A 25,309-nucleotide genomic window follows, 5' to 3' on the forward strand; every position below is an offset into this window, starting at 1 on the left:
TGTAATGTTCTCTATGGGGTGCTGTTTTTGAAATTTGAAAATTTACAGTCAGGCTTTTGTCTGGTACTTGTGGAAAACATAACAACCCAGTTCTGTGTCAACTTTCTCTGTGGTTTACATGCTACATGTCTTGGTCATTAAAGCCCTATTAGGCTAGGCTGGGACCAAGCTACATTAATGCATGCCTTCCCATTCAGACATCTCTGGGCTTTAGATCAACTTCACATACTTTACTGTTTGTTGTCATTATATGGATGACACAGAGCCCTTCTTTTTGTTCCAGTCAACAGGATATCCTAGAGACACATTAGAAGTGATAAACTGGTGCAGGAATACCTTTAATCGCATACTGGGAGATAGGTAGGATATAAATTCAGTCAGTCAATCAATCAGTCAACTGTTCATCAACCTCTGCCCTTAAGTGAATGAGTGTAAGAGACAGGTCCTTGTCAGTGATGGATGTACAGTACTTACATCTTTTTACTCTGTTTTGTTTATGAGAGGAATCCTATTGTGGGAGAAAGGTGGGATATAAATCCTGGACATAAATAAAATAAAAAAGTAGTCATCAGGTTTAATCAATTACTATTTATTTATTTAATATGTTGCCTTTGTCCCAAAGTGGGACTTAAAGCAGATCTATAAAATCTACAGTATAGTACAACACCAAAGGAAGGCAATGTAGTCTGGCTATGAAAACATGTTATCTGTCAAGGTATTTAAAAACAAAAACAAACCCTCTTCCATAATCCATATAAAGATTTACTAAACATTTATTATGTGGGGGCATGGAAGGCAGACAATAAACTATATAAACTCTGGAACAATATTTCAAGAAACCAATTATAATATCAAGCCTGGTGAAAACACCTCCGGCTCATTCTCCAAAAAACTCTGTTTTAACCAGGCTCCCATGCCAAGGTTCTTTGAGCTTTTGGAGGTGCTAAGCTCTTTTTAGCCATTTCATTTTTAGCTTGTTCTCTGTGTATTTAGCCTCAGTGATTTCATTTTAGTGCTGAATTTGCCTTAGGGCTGTTGCATTGTTTTTGTCTCTTTTATTATTATTTTTTTTAAAAGCCTTTTTTCTTCCATCCTCCCCACAAAGGTGAAGTATTTTTCCAAGTCATATTAATTGTAAGCGGCTTTGGGCACATCTTGCTGTGAAAAAAGTATTATGTAAATAAAGAAATTTATGACCACTTTTCACTCTCAGTTAATGATCATCATTCGCAAGATGATCATTACGAAAGAATAAAATACGTCATACTGACAAAATCCCATAATTTCTTCAGTGCTGGAAATGCTAAAAAAGAAAAGCAAAGATTTTTGAAAGACATAAATTATTAGTTATATTAACCCGTGTTTTTCACAACATATTAATAAAACTTGTTAACAGAAGTCTCTCCAAGAACTATTAAATAGCAATGGCACCTTAAGTATGCAAAAAAAGAAAGAGGGTTACTAACAAAGTACCACAGTACTATATATTCCCAAGTACTATACAGTTATATCCCAACAAATGAAACCATCACTTAAACATGGAATTGAAAATATATTTTATAATAACACCGTATAGCTTGGACCATTTTAAAATATTAAAATTTAAAATTGGACCATTTAAAAAATTTGATACAGTTTTTTCTCTACATATAGTTTTATCTTTTTAAAATATGTTTTATTCTTTTAATAACTATCTGTTTTAATACCGTAATAATTTAATTCCTTTTTAATGTATGTTTTTAAAAAATGTTTTTAATTGTACTGTTTTTAATGATGTCAAGGCGCTCCAAGTCCCAGTCCTGGGAAAAGAGCCGGATACAAATAATAATAATAATAATAATAATAATAATAATAATAATAGTAATAATAGTAATCATAGCTGAAAGTGAAAACCATTCACTTTTGTGCTAGGTACAACAAAATTACTCCATGAAAGTACATTAAACACGCACTCTACTCTTAGGCCAATCCCTTTAGGAAGGTGGCATTTGGCACATGCTCAGAGGCACTCAACCTGCCATTTATTCACCCAAAATGGAAACTCTTTGTAATCCAGACTGCTTCTTGAGGAATTCAAAGATATAGCTGTGTTAGTCTGTAGAATTAGTATGTAGATCTTGTACCACCTTTGAGACTCATTGAAAATCTCCAAGGTGCTACAAGATCTTTCTAGAGACAGCCTCCTGAGATGAAGAGTTTGAGTGTTGGGACTATGGAGTTTGTCACACCGGGGCTAATGTCGGCATTAAAGAGAGATTAAAGCGCATTTGAAGCACCCCACAAATAAAGCGGAAATGGCGACTAATTGCACAAATGATTATCACACGCAGTTGCGCCAATAAAGTGACATCGGAAATGCATTGTCATTAATGAAATCCCAAAAATATAAAGATGCACGTTAATCAGCATGCCACCAAAGTGACCCGACGAAGCAGCTTTATTTTGGCCTGTCTTTTGGGGCCCGTTAGTCATAGGCCTTCATTTTGCCATTTCTGGTCTATGATAGGGATGCTATTAGTGGCTTGAGTATTGGGACTCTGGAGGCCAGGATTTGATTCTCTGCTTGGCTATGGAAACCCACTGGGGTGGCCCTTGGGCTGGTTGCCATAATTCTCTACTAAAAACCGGGACAAAATGTAGGACAAAATGTAGACCAAAATATAGGACAATTGTAGAATAAAATCTAGCCCAAAATGTAGGACATTTAAGAAAAACAGAGGACCTTAAATGCCCTACATTTTGGGCTAAATTTTATCCTACAATTGTCCTATATTTTGGTCTAAATTTTGTCCCAGTTTTTAGTAGAGAATGATGGCAACCCTACTGAAGTGGGCAGGTCACACTCTCTCAGCCTCAGGGAAAGGCTGAGGGGAACCCACTGGGTAACCTTGGGTTGTTTTAATATCTTTTTTTAATATCTTTTATATTTTTGTGTCTGCAATTTTATATTTTTATGATATTTAATTGTACAATTTCAATTGCGGTGTCTTATATACATGAGCTGCCTTGGGTCCCGCTTTGGGAGAGAGGAGGGATATAAATAAACAAATAAATAAACAGGCCAAGTCACACTCTCTCAGCCTCAGGGGAGGCAATAGGAAACCCACTGGGGGGGCCTTGAGAAGTCACACTCTCTCAGCCTCAGGGGAGGCAATAGGAAACCCACTGGGGTGGCCTTGAGAAGTCACACTCTCTCAGCCTCAGGGGGAGGCTATGGCGACCTCACAAGGCTAGGAAACCCTATAGACAAGGTCTCCCAAAGGCAGCCATAAGCACAGCGCCGCTGAGGCCTGCTTTGGGCCCTGGAGCAGCGGGGCCAGGTGAGAGGCGAGGCCTACAGCTGGGGCTCCGCCTCTACTTCGGAGGCCGGGCTGCTCTCTCCTCCTCAGGAGCCCACGTCGCTCCACACACAGCATCCCCAGAGAGGGACAGCAGTGGCCGCCATGCACTCGCACCGGACGGAGAGCGACTGGCAGGGGCTGGTGAGCGAGGTGAGAGGCCTCAGGGAGACGGAGGGAGGGAGGGAGACGGAGGGAGGCAGCCGCCATTTCGCGACTCCTTGGCTTTGTATGCTCCTTCCCTTCCTCCCTGGGCCCTGAGGAGGGGAGAGGACCTCTGGGCAGCACATTGGAGACATAACCCGGTTTGGGAGCGCTTTAGCTCTCTGTCTGGCTCAAGGCTATGGAATTCTGGGAGTTGGAGTATGTTGTGGGGCCCAGAGCGGAGCTCCGCTCCGCTCTGGGCCCACAACAAACTCCAACTCCCAGAATTCCATAGCAACAAAACCCTAATTGGCTCTATATATAGGCCAGTGGTTCCCAAACTTTGTGGTCCTCCTTTGTTTGGACTTCAACTCCCAGAAGCCCCTCTCAGGTTGGCCAGCAGCCAGGAATGCTGGGTGCTGGAGTCCTAGAACATATAGAAGAGTAAACTTTGGGAAGCACTGATATATAGACACTTAAGTCTTTGTAGGACTGGCACCTGTTGGCTGGATGGGTGTGCCCCTTTATATATATATATATATATGTGTGTGTGTGTGTGTGTGTGTGTGTAGTATATGAAAAGGGGGAGACCCAGTCAGCAGGTGTCAGTCCTACAAAATGGGGACCCTATCATGGTACAGTGTTTCATTTATATATATATATATATATATATATATATCACACACACACACACATATAATATTATTTTACAGTGAAACACTGTTCCATGGTAGGGACCCATTTTGTAGGAGACACCTGATATATATAATATACGTGTCTGTGTTTCATTTTAAAAATATATAATATATATACACACACAAATAATAATAATAATAATAATAATAATATAATATATTTTTAAAATTATATAATAAAATATATAAAAATATATAATACACACACAAATAATAATAATAATATATTTTTAAAATATATATAATATATATATATAATATGAACACACTAATAATAATAATAATATATTATATTTTTTAAAATATATAATAAAATATATAAAAATATATAATACACACACAAATAATAATAATAATAATATATTTTAAAAATATAATATATATATATATAAATATAATATGAACACACTAATAATAATAATAATATATTATATTTTTAAAATATATAATAAAATATATATAAATATATAACACACACAAATAATAATAATAATAATATATTTTTAAAAATATATAATATATATATATATATAAATATATATAATATACACACACTAATAATAATAATAATAATAATAATATATTTTTAAAAATGAAACAGTTTGTGTCATGACAGGGTCCCATTTTGTAAGAGTGACACACACACATAATGTATGTTTAATATATATATATATATATATATATATATATATATATATATATATAGTGTTTCATTTTAAAATCCTACGGGAGAGGCAGGATAGAAATAAACTTTTATTTTTATAATTATTTATTTATTATAAAATATAACACATGCACACACACAAATAATATTACATATATTATATATTTTAAAATGAAACACTTTGTGCCATGATAGGGTCCCATTTTGTTCTGGTTTCCAGGGTGCCCCTTCAAAGTCAGGGTGCGTCTACACCGGAGTGTGACCAGGTGCCATAACTGCAAAACTCAGAAGTTTGCTAAAATCTTTAGTGCCGTTTTGGTTGTTCCTAACCAAAGCATTGTTTTGCTGCAGTTTCTAGACTTCCTTCCTCCCACGCCACTCTGTCCAGTTTCCGGCTGTTTTAATGCAGGGACAGAGAGGTAAAGATTGCAGCTGAGTTTATGTGTCTTATTCCTACTGGTGAATTGACTGAGGCGTGGAAGCACCTGTGTAATCCTATGCCTGGCATCTCTTTGGCTCCTGTTCAAGTAGGGACCTGGCCTTTGGTATGATCCAGTATGGCTCTGCTTATGTTCGACTCAGAAGTTAAACTGGACCTAACTCTGAGTCAGTGTATAGGATTGCGGCCTGCCAGCCCAGTTAAAATTATTTTAAATCAGGGATAGGTTGGGTCTGCTCCACATGTTGTTGCACTGAAGCTCAATGCCTGTTGGCCTCAGGCCAGCATGTCCATTGGTGAGAGGTCATGTACGTTGCCAGAGGATAATGCTTGCCCATCACTGATTTAAATGCATTATGTAATATGACATCAAATGTTATGTTTCATTCTTTAATTAAAAGGAAGTAAATGCAGATGGGATCCAGACTGGGACCACAGGCAGTGGAACAGGAGATTTAACAATCTCTTACACACATGCACTATAGCAACACAAATTAAGAGGAACTCTCCATATGTTCAGTATACATTTCCACACACTCTTTTCAGTCTCTCTGAACCATATATCCCATGTTTTTGTTGTTAACTGCCTCCAAGTCAGCCCTGACGTATGGTGACCCTGTGGATGAGACATCTCCAGGCCCCCTTATCCTCCACTTCTCTGCTCAGGTCCTACAGATTCAGGTTCACAACCTCCCTGGTTGAGTCTAGCCATCTGGTGTGCAGTGTTCCTCTCTTTCTACTACTCTCTACCTGTTCAAGATTGTCGTTTCTAATGAGCTATGCCTTCTCATGATGTGGCCAAAATACAACAGCCTCAGTTTTGCCATCTTGGCTTCCAGGGGAAGTTCAGGCTTGCTCTGTTCAGGGGACCATTTGTTTGTTTTTTTGGCCATCCATAGTATTCTCAGCACTCTTCTATAGCAACACATCCCAAATGAGTTAATTTTCTCTTTATCCTCTTTAGCTCTTGCATCCATACATAGTGATGGGGAATACAATGGACTGGATGATTCTAAGTTTGATGCTCAGTTGTACATAGGTATTTACACTTTAGGTTTTTGTCAAGTTCTTTCATGGCCGTCCTTCCAATTCCTAATCTTCTGATTTCTTGACTGCAGTATCTATTCCGATCAGTGTTTGATCCAACGTATGGGAACTCTTTAACCATTTCAATTTTTTCATTGAATTTATGTAAACCCTCCATGGTCATTATTGTTGTTTTCTTTATGTTTAGCATTAAGCCTGCCTTTGCACTTTCTTCTTTGACCTTCCTTAGTATTTCTAACAGTAGCATCTTGTATATACCACTTTTTACTTTTCCATCATTCTTGGCTTTGGAAAGCAGAATGGCACAAATATGAAATTGGCGTATGTCTCAGGCATTCACTTGATTAGGGATGGTCTGGTTTTGGAGTACCATCCTGTTTTCTGTAATAGGGATCTTTCCCCCAGAACAGGTCCCCCCCTATCAGGTGTGACTGGTGAATTTGGTTCAGCTTAAGGGCCTCCAGAAACCAATCAAATTCACCGGTCAAACCTGGTTATTATAAGCCACCCCCCCACCCCTCCATAAACAACCCTCCACAGAAATAATGTTACATAGTGTAGCTAGCCAGGAGGTTGCCATTTGGGGCTATCTTCCAGAATACACAATACAGGACCGGTGGATCCTGTACTGGAAGATAGCCTGAAATGCCAACTTTCTGGCTAGCCACACTATCCAAATTCATGCATCACTCATAACCGAGATGAGTATGGAACAAGCCCAGAAATTTCCAAGGAAACCACACTGCAGTACCCATTCTCTTCCCATTTAGGAAAATGGCCCATAGCATCAAGTTTGGGATAGGCCAAACAAGCCAAATTCAGTATTGAGTCATAATCCAACAGGCCTAGAAACGGCTGCAGAAACTACACTCAGGTGTTACGTGGCAAAATGTGTAATGCTAAGTCTGTTTGCTGAGTAAACAACAGTCCTCAACGCCTGAAATGGTAATAATTTTATTATGGCATTTCCTCCTGCTTTACCTTGCTACTTATGTTTCATTTTACTGTACTCTTTCCTGTTTGACTTTAGCTCTGTGAAAACGGGCCTCAACTTTGTGCCTTGGACTGAGCTTTTGCAGCATCACAAAACTGCAATGCAAAATTGCAGCATTTACCAAGGAGGGGGCCTTTTAAAAGTCTCTATGAAGTTACGACACTTCATTGGCCGAACATGGAATGACAATTAGGCACAAGTTCCTTTTCCATTTATTTATTTATTTCCTGCCTTTCTCCCAAAATTGGGACTTAATGCAGCTCAAAACAACAAGGCTGTGGTTTCGTCTCCTATTTTGGCTTCCAGGGGGGCTAGAATCTTGTGTTGGCGGCTTAATTGAAAAATTATGGGGGTGTCTTCTCTCTTGCAACACCTTCATAGGTATATCTGATGGGAGCATGGGAGAGGGCCTTCTCAATGGCTGTTCCCAGGTTCTGAAACATCCTTCCTAGGCTGGCAGCTTCCTTGTTGTCCTTCTATAGCAAATGAAAGTTTTTTGTTTTTGTTTTAACAGGCCTTTGAGAACTGATTGCTCGTGAAGAAAGGGCCTTCAATAATGTGCTGCATTGTCTATATTTGTTGTTTTACCTTTTAACAGGCATGCTCTCAATTGTTTTTAATTATGGTAATCTTTTAATTATACAGTCATCCCCCACATTCGTGAGGGTTAGTGGCGAAGGACCCCCACGTATGTGGAAAAATCACAAATAACCCCTCCCCCAATTACAGGGCGGCAGGGAAGGGTTGGAGAGGAGCGCACATGCACTTGTGTCTTCCTTCCTCATGTCTCAGAGAGCTTGCATGAGGTCTCTGAGGCATCGAGAAGGGGGAGAGCAGTGCACACACCCTTCCCAGCTGTTCCCTCCCTCCTGGGCTTCTCCCACCACAAGGGAAGAAGCCCGGGAGGGAGGAGAAGTGCGTGCATGCGTGCAGGCTCATGTGGCATGACACTCATGAATAATCAAATTGTATGTATGTACTAACCAGAGATGACCCAACTTAGCTTCCAAGATCATATGAGGTGTGGTGCTTTTAGGGTATTTAAGTACAAGATAGCAGTTCTAGCAGAGGCAGCATGGTGGAGTGTTGGATTATGGAGCTTATCACCTGGGGCGGGAGGGATCTCTCCCGTCCTTATGCGTCCACGGTTATCCCATCCTTCTCCCATCAGTGGCACCCGTCATTGTGTTAACATGAGTTTCCGTTAATACACAGTGATGGTGCCATGCCACTTCAGAGTCAGGACAAAGATGGGATAAGCGCAATGTTGTATGAAAATCTTATTGTGATTGCAAGATAAGAACGGGGTAAGAGCAGGATAATGACGACATATGAAAATCTCCACACGATTATGCAGGAAGGATGGGATAAGAACGTCCAATCCCCCATGTCATAATCCCTTGTGATCCTGAAGTCAAGGCCCTGATTCCTGCTTGGCCATGAAATCCACTAGATGACCTTAGGAAAGTCACATGCTCTCAGCCTCAGCTGGAAGGCAATGGCAACCATCATCTGAACAAATCTTGCCAAGAAAGCCACATCATAGGGTCACTGTATGGCCACCATAAGTCGGAAACGATTTGGAGGCATACAGCAGACATGTCACACAATTCTAGAATCCAGTTAAAATCTGGCCAGTTGGTTAATATGGGCAACCCTACCCATTCTAGAACAAGATCACAGCATGAAGAAAAGGGTTAGTGACTCTTCAAGCTGTTGTAAATATTGGTTGGGCCTTCTAAGTATGTACAATATATATTTTTCTTTTTTCTAGCCACATAGGCAATAGCGCCTATCATATTTTATCATATTTGATGTCTTTCTTGTCTCCTTTTAGCACAGTATGGATAACAGTAAGCTAGGGAGACCAATTGTCCAACTTGGCATTGGGCACTTTCAGGTTAGGTTCAGTCTTTGCAAGTTCTACATATTTATAAGGCCTGCCACCTATGCAGCTTATGTCAGCGTGGCCAGTTCTGTGTACTGCAGCAAAAACGTATAAATAAATATAAAGAGTCCCATGTTGTGGAATGAACTGTTTTCATTTGTTAGGAAATATGTTAACACCTTAATATCTTTAAGAATGTAAAAGCCAAATTCCTCACCAGCAGACAATTTAATTGTACAGAAGGTGGATGAGACAACCAGGGGATCAGCTATTTTGGATTTGATCCTAACAAAAAGAGATGAACTGGTCAATAGAAGTAGTGGCATCCTTTGGCGAGAGTGGCCAGGCTCTTGTGCTATTTGTTATACAGAAGAGAAGGGAAGTCACACATAATCAGACACTCTGGACTTCAAGAAAGCTGATTTTAGTAAGCTTTGAAATGGGAACTCACCAAAGGGGAATATAAGTTGAGTATCCCTTATCTGAAATGCTTGGAATCAGAAATTTTCCATATTTCAATTTCTCTTTTTTTCTTTCTTTCTTTCGAATTGCATGTTCACAATGAGACATAATGAGGCTAGAGTGAAACTGAGGATCTGTAAAATGGTGTGAGATGTGTATCCTTGCCATTTCATAGATCCTTGTGCCTCTCTCCAGCCATGTCTCTATCTGGCCTCATACATACAGTACAGGTAGGTACTACACTACTTTTGTTGCAGTTCAAAAGGTTTTTGGATTTTGAAGTACTTCAGATTTCAGAATTCCTGATAAGGGATACTCATCTTGTATAAACAAATAGTCTAGTTGTAAGAGAAAAGTCAGAAAGCTAAAGTTCGTAATGAGGTCAGGCTTGCTAGAGTGGTTAAAATAATAAAAAGGGATTTGGGAGCTATTTTTGGAGCAAAAGGAAAAACAAGTAGGGCCACTATATAGATAATATTGTGAAATGCTAATGGGACAAAGAGAAGACCAATTGTTCAATACCTTCTTTGCCTCATCCTTCTCCCAGAGGAAAATAGTATAACTGGTAAAAATAGAACAGATTATTCAATAAGGGGACTGCAGCCCAGAATAGATACAGAGGTAGTAAAGGAATACCTAGCTACTTTAAATAAATTCAGAGCTTGATGAACTGCATCCAAGAGTGCTAAAGGAATTTGCAGATGTAAAAATAATCTTCTTTTATGAATTCTTGGAGAGGAGAGGTCCCAGCAGATGGGAGGAGGGCAGATTTGGTCCCCATATTCAAAAAAAGGGGAAGGGGAAGGGCCCAAGCAACTATTGACCATTCAAGTGGATACCAGGAAAGGTTCTAGAACAGATGCACATACTTATAAAGAATGCTTTGATTATTAAGAGCAGCATGGGTTTCTCAAAAACAAGTTATGCCAAACTAATAGTCACTCTCAGTCTGTCTCTTTCTCTTGATAGAGTTAAAAGCTTGCTGGATCAGGGGAGTGTGTGGACGTAATATATATTGCTTTGAGTAAAGCTTTTATATTCTTGCAGGTAAGCTGGTCCTGCTCCTCCCAACTCTATGATTTTATGTTCTTTACAAAACCAAATTTAGTTTAAAAAATACAAATCAAAATACAGAAGGGGTTATGATACCTGTCTTAAAACATATTCATAGAGCTGTAAGTGCACATAATAGCAGCAACTACAACGATACGGTTATCTGCAGCATAGATTATTCAGGTCTAATAACAGAAGAAATGTATTGAAAACAGTCCCGCAAAAGAAGGAATCTACTGACAGACCAGGTTAAATGAAAAATGAAAGCAAACTAAATTGTCTGCCTTCCTGTCTCTCTCTTAATCTTTCATTCTCCTTTTCTGTGAATTGTGTGTCAAGCATATAAATAAAAAAATCATGAATTTGGAAGTAGAAGTTCAAGTGTGGAAGGAAATGGGAACTTACAGTTACTGCTCCCATTTCAAACCAGTAAAACCAAAGAAACATACCTAACAAGAACAACATAAAGAAAACATGCTAAATCCAAACAACTGCGCACACACAAAATATATATTTCAACTTCACATCTCTAAAACAAACAAATTGTTACATACGAAAAGCTGAAATTATCATAGGTAACACAAAACAAACATCACTCTAAGACCTTCTTCAGTGGTCTGGTGTTCCAAATCTTTTTTTCTCATAGATATCCATGGGGAGGGCATAGGAAGAAAGGAAGAGCACACTCTAGATGGGTTAGATTCAATCAGGGAAGACACAGCCATGAGTCTGCAGGATTTGAGCAGAGCTGCTGAGGATCAAGTAACTTGGAAGTTTCTCATTCATGGAGTCATCATGGGTCGAAGTTGACTCCCCAAACATTTGTCCTTAGGCAGAAAGAGTCTCTGGTGTTGACTCGCATCCCTTTAAAATGCTGGAGCTCAGTAAAAGAGATGGTGTGAGTATGGAGAGTCTCAGTGGAAGGAGAAAGGAAAACCCCTCATTGTTTTTTTTTTTAAATTAAGTTTTAAAATTGTATATTATTATTTTTAAATATTCTTTTAAATTTTCCTTTAAAAACATCTAATCTTACCAACTTTTTATTTAAACCACATAAAACTGTACATGTAAATACATTTAGGCAGTGTGTGTGATATTTTAATTTAAAGGTATAATTTTAATTTTGTTGTTTGCGTCACAACTATTGTCATTGCATTCAGTGATATATGGGGATTATGATTTATGAGTAACATTAGTACAAAAAAATTGCTAAGGATTCTGTATGGCGTGGTATGGGAGGAAGTCAACATTTACTGCACTGGGTGACGCCAATTGTAGTGACACCACTGGCCTCTAGCCTTCTGTTATGCTGCTTGAGACAGAAGAAGCAAAAATTATTACCCTAAAACCAGTTACAAAAATGAACTAGAGTATTCAGTTTGAATGTTATATAAGCCCCATTGATCCATTGAGGCTCTTCTAGCTGTGATTAGCAGTTGGATTTAGGTTCTTCCCATTCTTGTAAAAGATAAAACAGACCCTCTTTCTCAAGGTTGCCATTTTTCTAACCTGACCTATCAGTACTTTAATAGCCATATTAGCAAATGAAATTTCTCCCAGTTTTGAGATTAGGATAGTGCGCTTAATATCTTTTAACAGGCATTTATCTCACATCTGTGTAGATATGGCAACTTAGCTATTTCCTCTTGGCTAGGCTGCTCATTTTAACAGCAGTTTGTTAGGAGGAGGTTCACTTTCTGAATTTTGCTTTCCCTGTAGCTTTTGTTGTTGCTGTGTGCCTTCGAGTCCTTTCTGACTTAGGGCAATCCAAAGGCAAACCTCTCACATGGTTTTCTTGGCAAGATTTACTCAGAGGGGGTTTGCCTTTGCTTTTACATAGATAAAAATCTGGAAAAAGAAAAAGAGGAAAGAAATAAAAAGAAGGGGGGGGAATTAAGTTGTAATGCTTGCTACTGATGCTGAAGAATCCCGATCTTTTGAACAAATAAACTTTAGTAAGCACTGAATAACTCTTGACTACAGTGTCTCAAAGTAGCAGCTGTCTTGTTCTGCCTACTTTGATTTTCATCAGCAATGACAGGATTCGAGTACAAAGAATAGTAGGCAGTGATAAAATTGAATGACAGTGGTCCTGTATGGAGTACCATGTTATCACTGATGGATGTATATTTTGTACATTAATGAAATTGGAGTATTGTTATACATTTCAAAAGTTTTCTTTCTTTCATTCTTTATTTGGTGGGCTATAATTAGAATGCTGTCAAGTCGAGTGTAATATAGAGTCCGGTGTAAAAAACTAGTGAGGCCAGAGATCATACCTAGATGGGAGTCATTTCCTAATTCTAATGGCATGGGGATAGGCTTTGGTTGTTCAGCAGTGAGAGGATATGCATTCTGTAATTCAGTGCATATGATCAAAGGTGTTTTCTTTCCTTACATTTCATGTCTTTCTTGAAATAAAGGCCTTGATTGAAGATATGGTGCTGTTATATGCAAATGCTAGTGGAAGAAGGGTGAACCTTTGAAATCAAAGCTAAAACCACCAGCACAATAATTTTCTTATTTTTTCCCCGTTTCCCTTCCTTCCTTGCTTTTTGCCTACTCAGACCATGACTGGTTAGTATATTTCTGTTTGTCAGGCCAGCCTTTTGATGCTTCCGGGTTGCACGCCCCTTTATTAGGGATAGCCTATTCTTGCATAGAACAAATGAGGCTAGTCATATATTCCGTTTCATTTGTTATTCACCACTATTATTTATTTATATGTAGTCTTTCTTCATAGGGCTCACACAAAGTGGTTTGCAAAAGACTGATTCAAGGAAGGCATGTCTTATTTTCCAGGGAGTGGGATGGAGTAGTGTTTGCTAAACAGAAGAACTTAACTGTCTTGCTGGTTTAATAGCTGTCAATATTAAACTAACAAGCTCTCTTTGTATGCAATTTACTTACTTACTAAATGGGGCCCTTTAGTCTTTCTGAGGTGCTGTGTAGCCTATGGAATTTTTATGCGGCCCTTTGCTAAATGGATCTAAAAGATCTTTTTTATGAGTTGTACAAAACATGTTCAGGCTGAAAATTTGGTCACTTAAATTATAGCGGAGGGATGGAAGGTAAAACAGTATTTGGGAGCAGGATGGGGTTGGTGACAGGATGGAAGGGGCAAAGGTATACCCAGCTTTGCCTCCCTGCCTCCTTCAGCAGATTACCTGTCAGCCTTATAGTGCTGAATTGTATGTGTTGCTATGTTTAATTATAATTGAAGAAGTAACATACATAATGTTTATACTTTGGATTATAGAATTGCTTTCTCTTTGTGAAGTCGAAGGCTTTCATGGCCGGCATCCATATTTTTTGTGAGATTTTCGGGCTATGAGACCATGTTCTAGAGTTTTTTCCTGACGTTTCACCAGCATCTGTGGCTGGCATCTTCAGAGAAGATGCCAGCCACAGATGCTGGCGAAACGTCAGGAATAAACTCTAGAACATGACCACATAGCCTGATAATCCCACAAAAAATATGCTTTCTCTTTCTTCTGCAGTAGAAAATTATCGAAGTGTTGATCTTGTGAAAACATAGAAAAAAGCAGTAAGTGGAAGAGGATTTGAGAAGGAAGGCATGGATTGTATGGCTTTCTTAGCCTGTAAGCGTCGGTAGTGTGAAAGACTACCGTATATAAGATCAAGTTTAAAGGCTTTATCCGTATTCACACACTGAGGTATGTCTCAAGAAGTTTCACGAGACTTTCTCTTAAGTGTTCATACTCCATAGGAATGCTTGGAGTAAGTTCAAATGAACTAACTTGGATTGACTTCTGAATAAACATGCTTAAGCTCGAGCTGCCAGTTTCTTCCCACCAGTGTCATTCCTGTATGTTTGTTCTGCTGGTCCAGAGAGCTGGCACTTGATGTCACTACGATAAAGTAAACTTTTGGAAACCAGCTTTGAAACTTGTTTTGTACTGCACGGTTGAACTTTATAGGCTCTTTGAAGAAGCAGTTCTTATTTAAAGCTTAGATCTGCAGCTTCTTAAGGAAGTGCCTCGCAGGGGTTCGTATGTACTGAGCTGACAGTAGGATTAAAGCCATTGGTTCAAAAGACTAAATATTGCAGAAACTACAATCTTGCACCCTGCGTGCACAGTATATGTATGTGGCAGGCATATCCTGGTAGCCATTTCAAATAGAGACTATGCCATCAGATGATTAGCCATTACAATATCCATCAACCATAAATGCTGAATTGACTGTTGTGAAACCTTTGGGTAGCATTTAAGATTTTGGGCCTGAGAAGATGGGCAGGATTCCGTGGGCAAAGCCTATGGTATCCTGTCCCTGGTTCTGACCTGGGGCAGTTCCCAGGCTGGCATGGCAACAGGTGGGTTTTTACATGCCTGCTTGCTGCTCAAACCATGGTGCCACTCTTGCCGCGTGCCCCCTAGCTGCCACCACCACCATGTCTTCTCTGTGGCATGTAAGGGCAGAAATGGGACACCTGACTACACCCTTATGGCCAGGCAGCCTCATCCAATGTCACAGGTCCCAAGAGAGGTCTTCAGAGAAGATACAGTAGTGGCAGCAGATAAGGCACACATCTTTTTGCTCTGCGTTAAAGTCCATTTGGACCAGGATTGGTCTGGGACTGCCGGATCAGCATCTGGAAGATTCTGGCCTGGGGTTTTTTGCTTGCGTTGTCTCTACAGGTTGACGCAAGGTTGGGGAGGGAACATGGTCCTTTGGACCATATGTACAGGCCCATAGTTAAATAAATTGTGGCCTAAATCCAATTGTTCACTCCAATTAGATTTTATCTTCTGAATCAATGGTGTTAATCTAAGTGTTGATTTACCCAGTTCCTATTGCTGTTGGGATTAAAAATATGATGCTTTCCTATATGTAGTTATGTTTGTCTGAGTGATTTTACATCTTATTCCTAATATATTGCAGCTTGACACAGATGATGAACGTATTATGTAGTGCTATTTACTAAATTAATTTTTAAAAAGTTATCTAAAATTTACATACAAATGATACTCTCCTGGATGTTTAAACTGCTCCTTCAAGTTGTCAATTAACAAAATTTAATAATTAGATCTGCATACTTTTTCCTAAGCAGTGCAAGGATTATATCAAGGGAATCCTGATCTAAATCAGTGATTTAAATCAGGGTTTCTCTTTGTGATAGTAATTCTGATTTAATCAATTATTCAAATCACCTTGATTTAAACTAATCTACTTTGCGAACAAGTGCATTATCCCTAACAAGAAGTCAATTGAGAAAACCATTTATCCAATCTGTATAAAACCTTTAAAGACAAAAGAGACACATAGGCACTCCAAACCATGCAAAAACAAACAAACGCAATATGGGTATCCTGATAATTCATTACAGCATCTTCATTATTTGTCTATTTGTACTATTTATCTTAACTCTAAACTACATTCTTGTCATATATCTTACTGCCGCTTATATAATTTTGAAGCCTTGCCTTACCCCTGTCTTTTACAAAATTATCTGGAGTCCTAATGTGTTGGAAGACTATGTGAAGGAAAAGAAAACACATATCTGGTATCCGGAGGCCTTTTCACACTACCCAGTTGGAGTATTATGAGTCCACTTCAGCAGCCATTCCTGTTTCCTGTGGGATTCTGGATTTGTACTTTGGTGGGGTGCTAGAGTTCTTGGCCTGAAAATACTAAAGACCGCTTCCTAAACTGCAAATCCCAGGATTCCATAAAATGGAACAATTGCTGTTAATGTGGAGTCACAGTGCTGTAATTGTATAGTGTGAAAGGGCCTTAGGGGAGAACAAGGCAAAGCTGATCTGTGACATTGTGTTCCCATTTTACAAACTTTCTAATGACACGAATCTGTACTTCACCTATTAAGAGGGGAGGGATGTAAAACCTTAGCAAATGTTCTGGCTTCATCAGATTATGAGGTCATTTCTGCGCAGGAGTTAATGAGATCTAGGCAGATTTGTCACTAAAAATAGCTATGGACAAATAGTGGCCATTTGAAGTAGAGGAGAGCCATTTCACCTTCCTGTAATGTCCATCTTTCTCATTCTGTTTTGCTTTGAGCAGTTAGCAGGTTGTAAGGTAGCTCGAACAGTAATGTAATATATCTGACTTTATGTATTACAATTCTGTAGCAATTATAGTCCCCTAATGATGGTAAATTAGTGGTTGGTAAGACTAGACACCTATGAAAAACATATCATTTTGGAGATGCTTAGACCGTTAATAGCAGGGTTTGTGTTTTAAAAAGCAATGAGGTAATTTGTCTAAAATCTGTCTAATAAAAGCAATTAAAATATTCACTTTTGCCTATAAATACTAGATACGATAGCTCTTTTTAAACAAAGATCCAGCAAAACTGCCTATTTGAGGCCACTGCCTAGATCTTTAGTGACCTGGCTTGCACTTTTAAGTGGAAACATTTTTGAAACAAGGATATTGCAGTGTGTTGCTTTTTGTGACTCTTCCTTGCATATATCTCCTGAAATATGAAGAGTGTTTCCACCACATGGTTTACTATTTGGCGTTGGCTTTGGCTACTGAATGTGCAACACAGGGATTAGATGAGGTGAAGAGTGGGGTATAAATAAATAAATATTATTTTTATATTATTAGGAGACGGTCTTTCTAATAAATCTTTTACCCTTTGAGAAAACACATTCACACACACACACACACACACACACACACACACACACTTGCCACTTTCCACCAAACTAATTCAAGCAAGGACTATGTGATTTCCTCCATACCATTGTGGAATAGCCTTGGCAGTATAGATAGCTAAGGCAGGGCTGTCTGAATCAAAAACACATAGTTGTCCTATCTATAACAAAAATTATCTAGTGATTCTTTTGATGAGTTTTCCTTTGGGGGAAGTACACCTGTGATTTCCTCCCTCTGGGCTCAGATCCTTCTACTAGTATTTTGGGGGGATCTTAGCATGCTTCATTTCCATGATGTGATGAGGAATATATTTAGCACCCAGTACACCTCTAGGGCATTGCCTTTGAGCCCACTCCTTGGAAGCAGAGACAGGTGAGTGAGGAGTTGTATTTCAGCCCAGTCCTTTGTAGCCTCTCTGGCTACAAGGGCAGAGAGAGAGAGAGAGAGTGAACTTGCTGTAGGAACAGGGTAGAAGAGATCAAGATAAAGGGAACAAGAGAACAAAGTGTTCCTTTTTGACCTCCTTCCTTTGCCTGCTTCCTTCTCCTTGGGTACTTTCTGACAGGGCAGATGTGTCAGGATAGTGAAGTATTGGTTGTTGTAGATCTTAGTTGTTGTTGTTGCTGTTGTTGGTTTAATAATATCCAAAGAATACTTCTATTGCCCTGGTAGCATTTTCTGGCAGTTCCCACCCTTGAATGGATCTCTTTTTAAAGTCTGAAACACATTGGGACAAAAACACTCTTTGATTCTTTCTCTTTAAATTTTCTTTTAGATTTATAGTACTTCAGTAAATCAGTGAAATAGCACTTTTGTATTAAAGCTATGTTGTTATTTTCTTTTCTTTTTTTAAAAAAGAACCTTTATACCATAGAACTACCTTAGCAAACCATGCCCCAGGTTTGCAACGTATTGCAGATCCAAGAAATTGCTAGAAACAGCCCCCCCTCAAAATAATGGAACATGTGGGCACGCAGGCAACTATGGCTGGCAAAACCTAAGAAGCAGTATTATAGGCAGTTAAGCTTCCTTAGGTCAATCGGGAAGAGCCCTTGCTTGCTCAATTCCTTAAGCAAGGATAATACTGTTCTTTAAATTTGTTTCATGCCTTTCACTTTTGTAGCCAGCCAGTCAGGTGCTGGTTTATGTGTCTCTTATCTATCATAAAGGTAAAGATATTCCCCATTGACAAGGTTGTCAAGTCGTGTCCAACCATAGGGATGGTCGAACACGACTGGGATGCGGTGGCTGCATGATGCTGACTGTGTTGATTGCAAGATCGGCAGGTTGGCAGATTGAGGCCTATGTGCTGCATGATGAGGTGAGCTCCCATCACTAGTCCCAGCTTCTGCCAGCCTAGCAGTTCAAAAGCATGCAAATCATGAAGAGATGGTTAAGAGGTGATATGATAGCCCTGTTTAAATATTTGAAAGGATGTCATATTGAGGAGGGAGCAAGCTTGTTTTCTGCTGCTCCAGAGAACAGGACCCGGAACAATGGATGCAAGCTACAGGAAAAGAGATTCCACCTCAACATTAGGAAGAACTTCCTGACAGTAAGGGCTGTTCGACAGTGGAACACACTCCCTTGGAGTGTAGTGGAGTCTCCTTCCTTGGAGGTCTTCAAGCAGAGGCTAGATGGCCATCTGCTGGGGATGCTTTGATTAGGATTTCCTGCATGGCAGGGAGTTGGACTGGATGGCCCTTGCGGTCTCTTCCAACTCTTATGATTCTATGATTCTATGAAATGCAAGTAGATAAATAGGTACCACTCTGGTGGGAAGGTAAACAGTTGTCTGTGTAATTCTGTAGGGCATCATGCACACTGACAGAGCAGCATGGAGGAGCAGAATAATATATAAATACAAAATACCCATCCCAGATTGAATGCACAGATCTTTGCCAGGCATGATGCCCTCTAATCTAAAACTATCTTTTAAAAAAACTTTTAGATTTGTGGTGTATTTTAGGCTTTAGGACCTTCCCTCCTTCAAATATTTAAGCTAGATTTTGTTGGCCTTACCACCACCACTTATTTATTTATAAACTCAAGCAGCTCAAGACAACATACAACATGATTTAAATCAAAATATGACTAAAATCTGTCATAAGAGTAAAATGCAATTGAAAACATTTAAAGACAGAGCTAGATTAAAACTGTTTTAGAGCATTTAATGTACAACTGAGGAAAAAGTGCAGCAGCTTCTATTAAAATAGTCTTTTACTTTAACTGAAATATAATCAGTATTGGACAGATATATCATTCTCAGTAAAATCTCAGAAATTAAACAGCATTAATTGGGCAAGCATGGATTAGGACCAGTAAATTATGTATATAAAGTCCCATCCAGTTATTTTTAACTTGAAAGTTGCCAAATTTTTCAAGAAAGAGGCGGCATATTTTTGAAGAAGCAAGAGTCCTGTCTTCTAGCAACTTATTTTGTTTTCATAGGCTTCTTTTTTTTTTAGGCTAAATCACTGAAACTGTGTATGTACATGTTTTTTTTTTTTAAATCAAGGTGTTTCATTTTAAATTCATGGTAAAACTAGACTTTGAGATGCAGGGAAGATATTAGCTTAGATGTGCTAAGACAAGGAAGAGAATGTCTCTGTATGTTCACAACAGTGTTGTTCAGCATTTCCACTAGCACAGGCTATATTAAGGAATTATCCAACCACATCTGGAGTGGAGGCTCACATGTTCTCTCTCCCTATCTTAAGGGAGATTTTCTTTTGCTACTGTGGCTTATTACATTGTTTGAAACATATGGGGGAGCAGCAGTGATAATTTAGCATCACTATAAAGGAGGAACCATCTTGTCTTGTGATGGCCTTGTCAGTAACCAACATTACCTGGACTGAATTAAGGAATAAACATAGTGCCACAAAGGTGCCTGGACTGAATGAAATAAAATGTCCATTAAGAATAGGTTAATGGGTGACCATTAACAATGGGTTTTAGAGAGTTTCAATGGAAATTTTAAAGTATGTGCTCTCTTTTGCATTTTTATGTTACACAACAGTTGTGTTCTGATGTTCCTCCGGACTATGATTTGTAGATTCAGAAAAAAAGTCATGGCCTTCCTCTCCTTGCCTTTGCTCCTCTTTCTGTTTCCTGTTCAGCACTAACTGTGGTTAACTGTTGCATTCTAATGGACAAATTGTGGTAAGTGCTTATCCTCGAAACCAAAATCAGAACCCATGGCTTAAAACAGATTTTGATTCTGATGGCTTAGCAATAATTCTGGTCAACTAATCTTGTTAGGGCTAAACAGGAAACAAAAAGAGAAGTCCTTCACCTAAGTAGTGTCACTGGTGCGGTTTGGAGTGTGTGTACCACACCAAGTGATACCCGTAAGCCAAGTTGACACCACCAGGGAAGCGGTGGCAGTGTGCTCAGTGCCCCAAGTAGGCCTTATCCTGGGTCGTTGGGTGTGGTGGCAAGGCCAGTAGTGAGTGCTGAGGTGCCTCTGTGCTGGCCTCCATCATCTTTGTCTCTTTAGCTCCTACTGTGGCTGCTGTTACTTGAGAGAAGGAGGAACAGGAGAAAGATCCACCACGCCTCCCCTCCTTACCCTGGCCAGGCTGACCATGTATCCGCAAGGATGGCACTCATTGAGTAGTGTCACCCCAGCAAGCTAAATATGTGGGGAGAGGGAATTTTTTTTGTGGCAGGACTTTTTTGGGGCCCACTTTGTACTCTTCAATGTGGGGAAGCCAAGAATTGTTGGCAGCGGGATTCATAGAATCATAGAGGTGGAAGAGATCACAAGGGCCCTCAAGTCAAACCCATGCCATGCAGGAATGCACAGTCAAAGCAAAGATTGGGTACAATCATACCTATGGCTCCCCAATTCCCAAGACAGCTGTCCCCAATCTTATAGCTAGTGAGGGGTGTAGCCATGGGGGATGACACCATCAACTGCACTTGGGTGACACCAGCCCTAGTGACAACACTGCTGCACAGAGTACCCAAACCTCCAACCTGTGACTGAGCCAAACCATGAGTTACAAAATATTCTGAAGTGAAGTCAAAGGTTGTCAATTCTGAATTGACCCGTTACATTCAGTATACAATTATGACCCCTCCTTATTTCAAGTAGAATATTGACTTACTTACAGACACTTGAGCACATGGCAGTTAAATTTGGGGTTGCACATCACACTGTTAACCTTCATAGCATATAAGCTTTTCTCAGTCTAAGGTTTATCGTTATTTCAGCTTTCAGTATCATTCTGATGGTGAGTTAAAAGGGAGTGATTCCACATGCCCTTTTTATCAGCAAAATGCCGGTTCTTAAAGTGACACTCTTAATATCAATGCAGCAATATTACTTTATTGTAGGTACTGTAGTACAAAGGCAACATAACCCAGAAAATGTATGGAAGGAATCAACTTTGGTGTTGCTAGTTGTAAAATTAATCCAAGTTAGAGGTGTCCTCTTTGAATTTCTTTTCCTTAGAATTCTCTGCCCCCCTCCAAACCTCTGAGACTTACTTCAGAGTATACATGCATTGTCAAACTGGGCCCATAAAAATAAACTTACTTCTCATACAGCTTAAATAGAGTGCATTGTAAGGAAGCGATGGACATCCCAATAATTGTTCTTAACAGAAGCAATAACTGTTCCACATTTCATAGGAGTCCTCTTCTACATTTACCTCAAGTCTGGAGACATATTCAGAATGAGGACAGTGCAAAACAGATTTTTCAAGTAAATTCTGCAGTTTCAGCTTTCTAAACCGTGTGAAATTATATGTTTGCACATTAAATATTTTAGATAGTTGTGACATTTTGAAAGTGTAGGCCTAAAAGGAACTTTTGTATTTGAAAATCCATGTAAAACAAAGTTACGCTCCTTTGAAAGTCAGGATTAGCTATTTGTCAAGTATGCCCTCGGTCAGAAGTTAAGGTTTGCTGCCAGTTCAACCCTCTTACCATATGGTTTCACACATTCACTGATACGTGGGGTGTGTTTGCACTAAATTCCCCAGTGCCCATTCTTTGAATAGAATCTGTGAGAAGGAGCAGCTGAAGTAAAAGGCAGTGTTTAGCGTTTCAAAAAACCTGATTTACGAAATGGACCGAAGCAGCAGGGGGCAAGAGGATTTGCAGAAGCTGGTCTTTTCAAGTAAATCTTTGAAATTTCATGTGCTAACCTTTGGAACTTCTCGTTCTTATCCATGAACAGTTTGAAGAAAACCCATCCCCCCAAATTAAGCTCTGTAACTTAAATTTTAGTAGAATATAATAATAGTCATCATCTAGACATCATTTAATAAAAAGAAGCACTTTAAATAGTTTTTTAAAAAGGTTAAGCACTGCCAACAGGCATTCAGTCTTAAAGAGACAAATTGAGGGAGGTTAGGAAAGAAGCATGGTTGGTAAGGTTAAGAGAATGTAACTCAGAGAACCGTTCATCTTTTGGGACTAGCAGAGAGGTCCATCTGGCACATGCCAGAGTTATGGAACAGTGAGTGTGAACAGAAAGAGACAGAGGACAGAAAAAGAAAACTTATTCTTTGTGAATAGTGATGACAGCATAATATTATTTTCAGAGTTCTAAAAATGCATCACTGCTAGATTAATTTAATAGTGCTTCCAGATGGAGGACTCTTACTTAGCACTCTTAATCTACAGGCACTGTGCAGCTATTCCATCTTTTCATTCTTAATTAACTTTTTTTTTTCTTAGTAAGAAAAAGATGGAAGAGGAGAAAATCTGTATGGGTTACAAATGGCAGATGATGTGGTCTGCATTCTCCGCTCCCCACCCCATTAATGAAACAAGACAAATGCAAGAAAAAAAAAGACTCTTCTGAAGACACTCTCATGCTCTGGGCTGAAAATTGCTCTTTTAAAAAAAGTTGTAAAGTTTCCTCAAAAGTCTTCGTACATAGGATTCCAGCTTCATAGGGCAATCCTGAACAGGCCTTTTGAGAAACAAATCCAAATGAATTCATTTTGCAGATCGAAACGTGAATCCAGCTGCTAGACTCATTGAAATACAGTGAGCTCTCCATATCCATGGATTTTTTTATTCACAGATTCAAGCATCCATGGATTGAAAATATTTTTTAAATATATCAGTTCAAAAAAGCAAAGCTTCATTTTGTCGTTTTACTATGCCATTGTTTTTTATGGGACTTGAGCATCCACAGATTTTGGTATCCATGGGGGCCCTGGAACCCCAACAGATACCAAGGACTCACTGTAGTTACTTAATTACATTTATGTAAATCTCAATGATTCATTGAGTCTACTCTGGTTGGAACTAGCAATTGGGTCTAAATACAATCATCTTAATGCAGAAATTAATGCAGCTATATTTCATTTGAAATAATTTAAATGTTTTCCCCGTTTTTAAACTAGATTTTTTTCTGTTCTTTGTTTGCTTTGTTTTAAGAAGCATGTACATAAATTTTTGCCTGGATTCTCTTGCAGTATCTGGTATGTAAAAGGAAACTAGAAAGTAAGAAGGAAGCACTACTAATCCTTTCCAAAGAATTGGATACATGTCAACAGGAAAGAGATCAGTACAAGCTCATGGCTAATCAGCTACGGGAAAAGCACCAATCACTGAAAAAGAAATACCGGGAACTGATTGTACGTAACTGGCTTGAAAAATTTCTCTTAATATATGGTGATACAGTATAAAAGTATTTCCTTGATATGACGTAGTACAGTTAGTTAAATATTTTCTTGTAATACTTTTTGTTCTATGTTTGTTTTTATTTTTATTAAACAGAAATTGTGCAGTTAGCATTATTTAAAGCACAAATAGAAACAGCCTCTACCTTTCAATAAAACTACACCATAACAATTTAAATTCAGTAACTGCAATATTGTAAATCCCCACTAAATTACTTCTTATTGCAAACAAGTTGGATTCCAGTCAGGGGCTCCAGTGTTGACTCAGCCTGGCATCCTTCCGAGGTTTCTAAAATGAGTCCCCACCTTGTTGGGGGCAGTTAGCTTACACATTGTCAACCACTTGGAGACTGCTTAATTCAATATGAAGCAGTAGAGAAATGCAGCTTCTTTTACTATTCTATTACTTTATGAAATCCTGTTATTTCCCCCAGTAACATGTAAACTCTCCTTTTTTGTAGGATGGAGACCCATCTATACCTCCTGAGAAAAGAAAACAGGTAAGTTTTATTTCTGTTTAGTGTGTATATGTGTTGATCTTTATCATTATTTTTTTGAAGACATTGGTGCAAAACAGACCGCCCCAAAGGGGTGGCTTGAAGTCACCCTTGAGAGACCTAGGATGGGGCTGTGGCAACCGCATGGTGCAGCCCCAATCCGGCCCAAATAGGAGCAGCAGAAAGCCACCCCATCACTGCTTCAGCTGGCTTCCGGCCAGCTTGGGGGCATGTGGTGTCTGAAAACCACACCCAAGTTGCCTTGAAGTTACCTGGCATGTAATCACTGGCACGACTTCCAGGCGACTTCAGACACGACATGAGTAAACACCACTCCCCCAAACCGGCTTGAAGCCAGCTGAAACTGCCAGTCTGTTCTGGTTCATTGTGAAATTGAATTCTTTGACCTGTAGTATTGTGCAAGTTCACTGTTCAAGATGTTTATAACCGTATTTTCTGTTACAGTACTATTTCATAAAGTAAACATTAAAGGCTTTGGACATACCCACCCCACACAAAAGCCCTACAATTTTTACTCATTTAGGATGACCAAAATGTATAGTTAGGATTTATGACTGAAGACAATCCTTTAAGTAATGTGCTCCTAGACCATTTAAGGCTTTAAATCAGCACTTAGAAATCATCCTGAAAACAAATTAAACCAGCATAACTGTTGCAAAAGTGGTCTCCAGCTGCTCAGACATTTGGGGACTCATCTGCATTCCAGCAGCTGCTTATTTATTTATTTATTTATTTATTGCATTTATATGCTTCCTTTCTCCTGATGTGGGAC

The 25,309-nt window shown here is 39.1% G+C and overlaps 1 protein-coding gene across 2 annotated transcripts in view; it reads left to right on the forward strand.

The window, feature by feature from the left end:
* The first annotated feature begins 3,402 nt into the window (after positions 1-3,402).
* LOC149312483 (coiled-coil domain-containing protein 149-like) overlaps positions 3,403-25,309 on the forward strand; it is a 70,527-nt gene continuing 48,620 nt past the window's right edge. For both annotated transcript variants that reach the window (XM_089524720.1, XM_089524721.1), the window contains exons 1-3: positions 3,403-3,491; positions 23,813-23,974; positions 24,481-24,519. In XM_089524720.1, the coding sequence (XP_089380846.1) occupies positions 3,444-3,491; positions 23,813-23,974; positions 24,481-24,519 (249 nt within the window). In that variant the 5' untranslated portion in view covers positions 3,403-3,443. The remainder of the gene's footprint in view (positions 3,492-23,812; positions 23,975-24,480; positions 24,520-25,309) is intronic.

The sequence above is a fragment of the Sceloporus occidentalis genome, unplaced genomic scaffold (assembly GCF_023333645.1).
Source record: "Sceloporus occidentalis isolate IW3139 unplaced genomic scaffold, rSceOcc1.0.p SCAF_5, whole genome shotgun sequence".
Classification (NCBI taxonomy): Eukaryota; Metazoa; Chordata; class Lepidosauria; order Squamata; family Phrynosomatidae; genus Sceloporus; species Sceloporus occidentalis.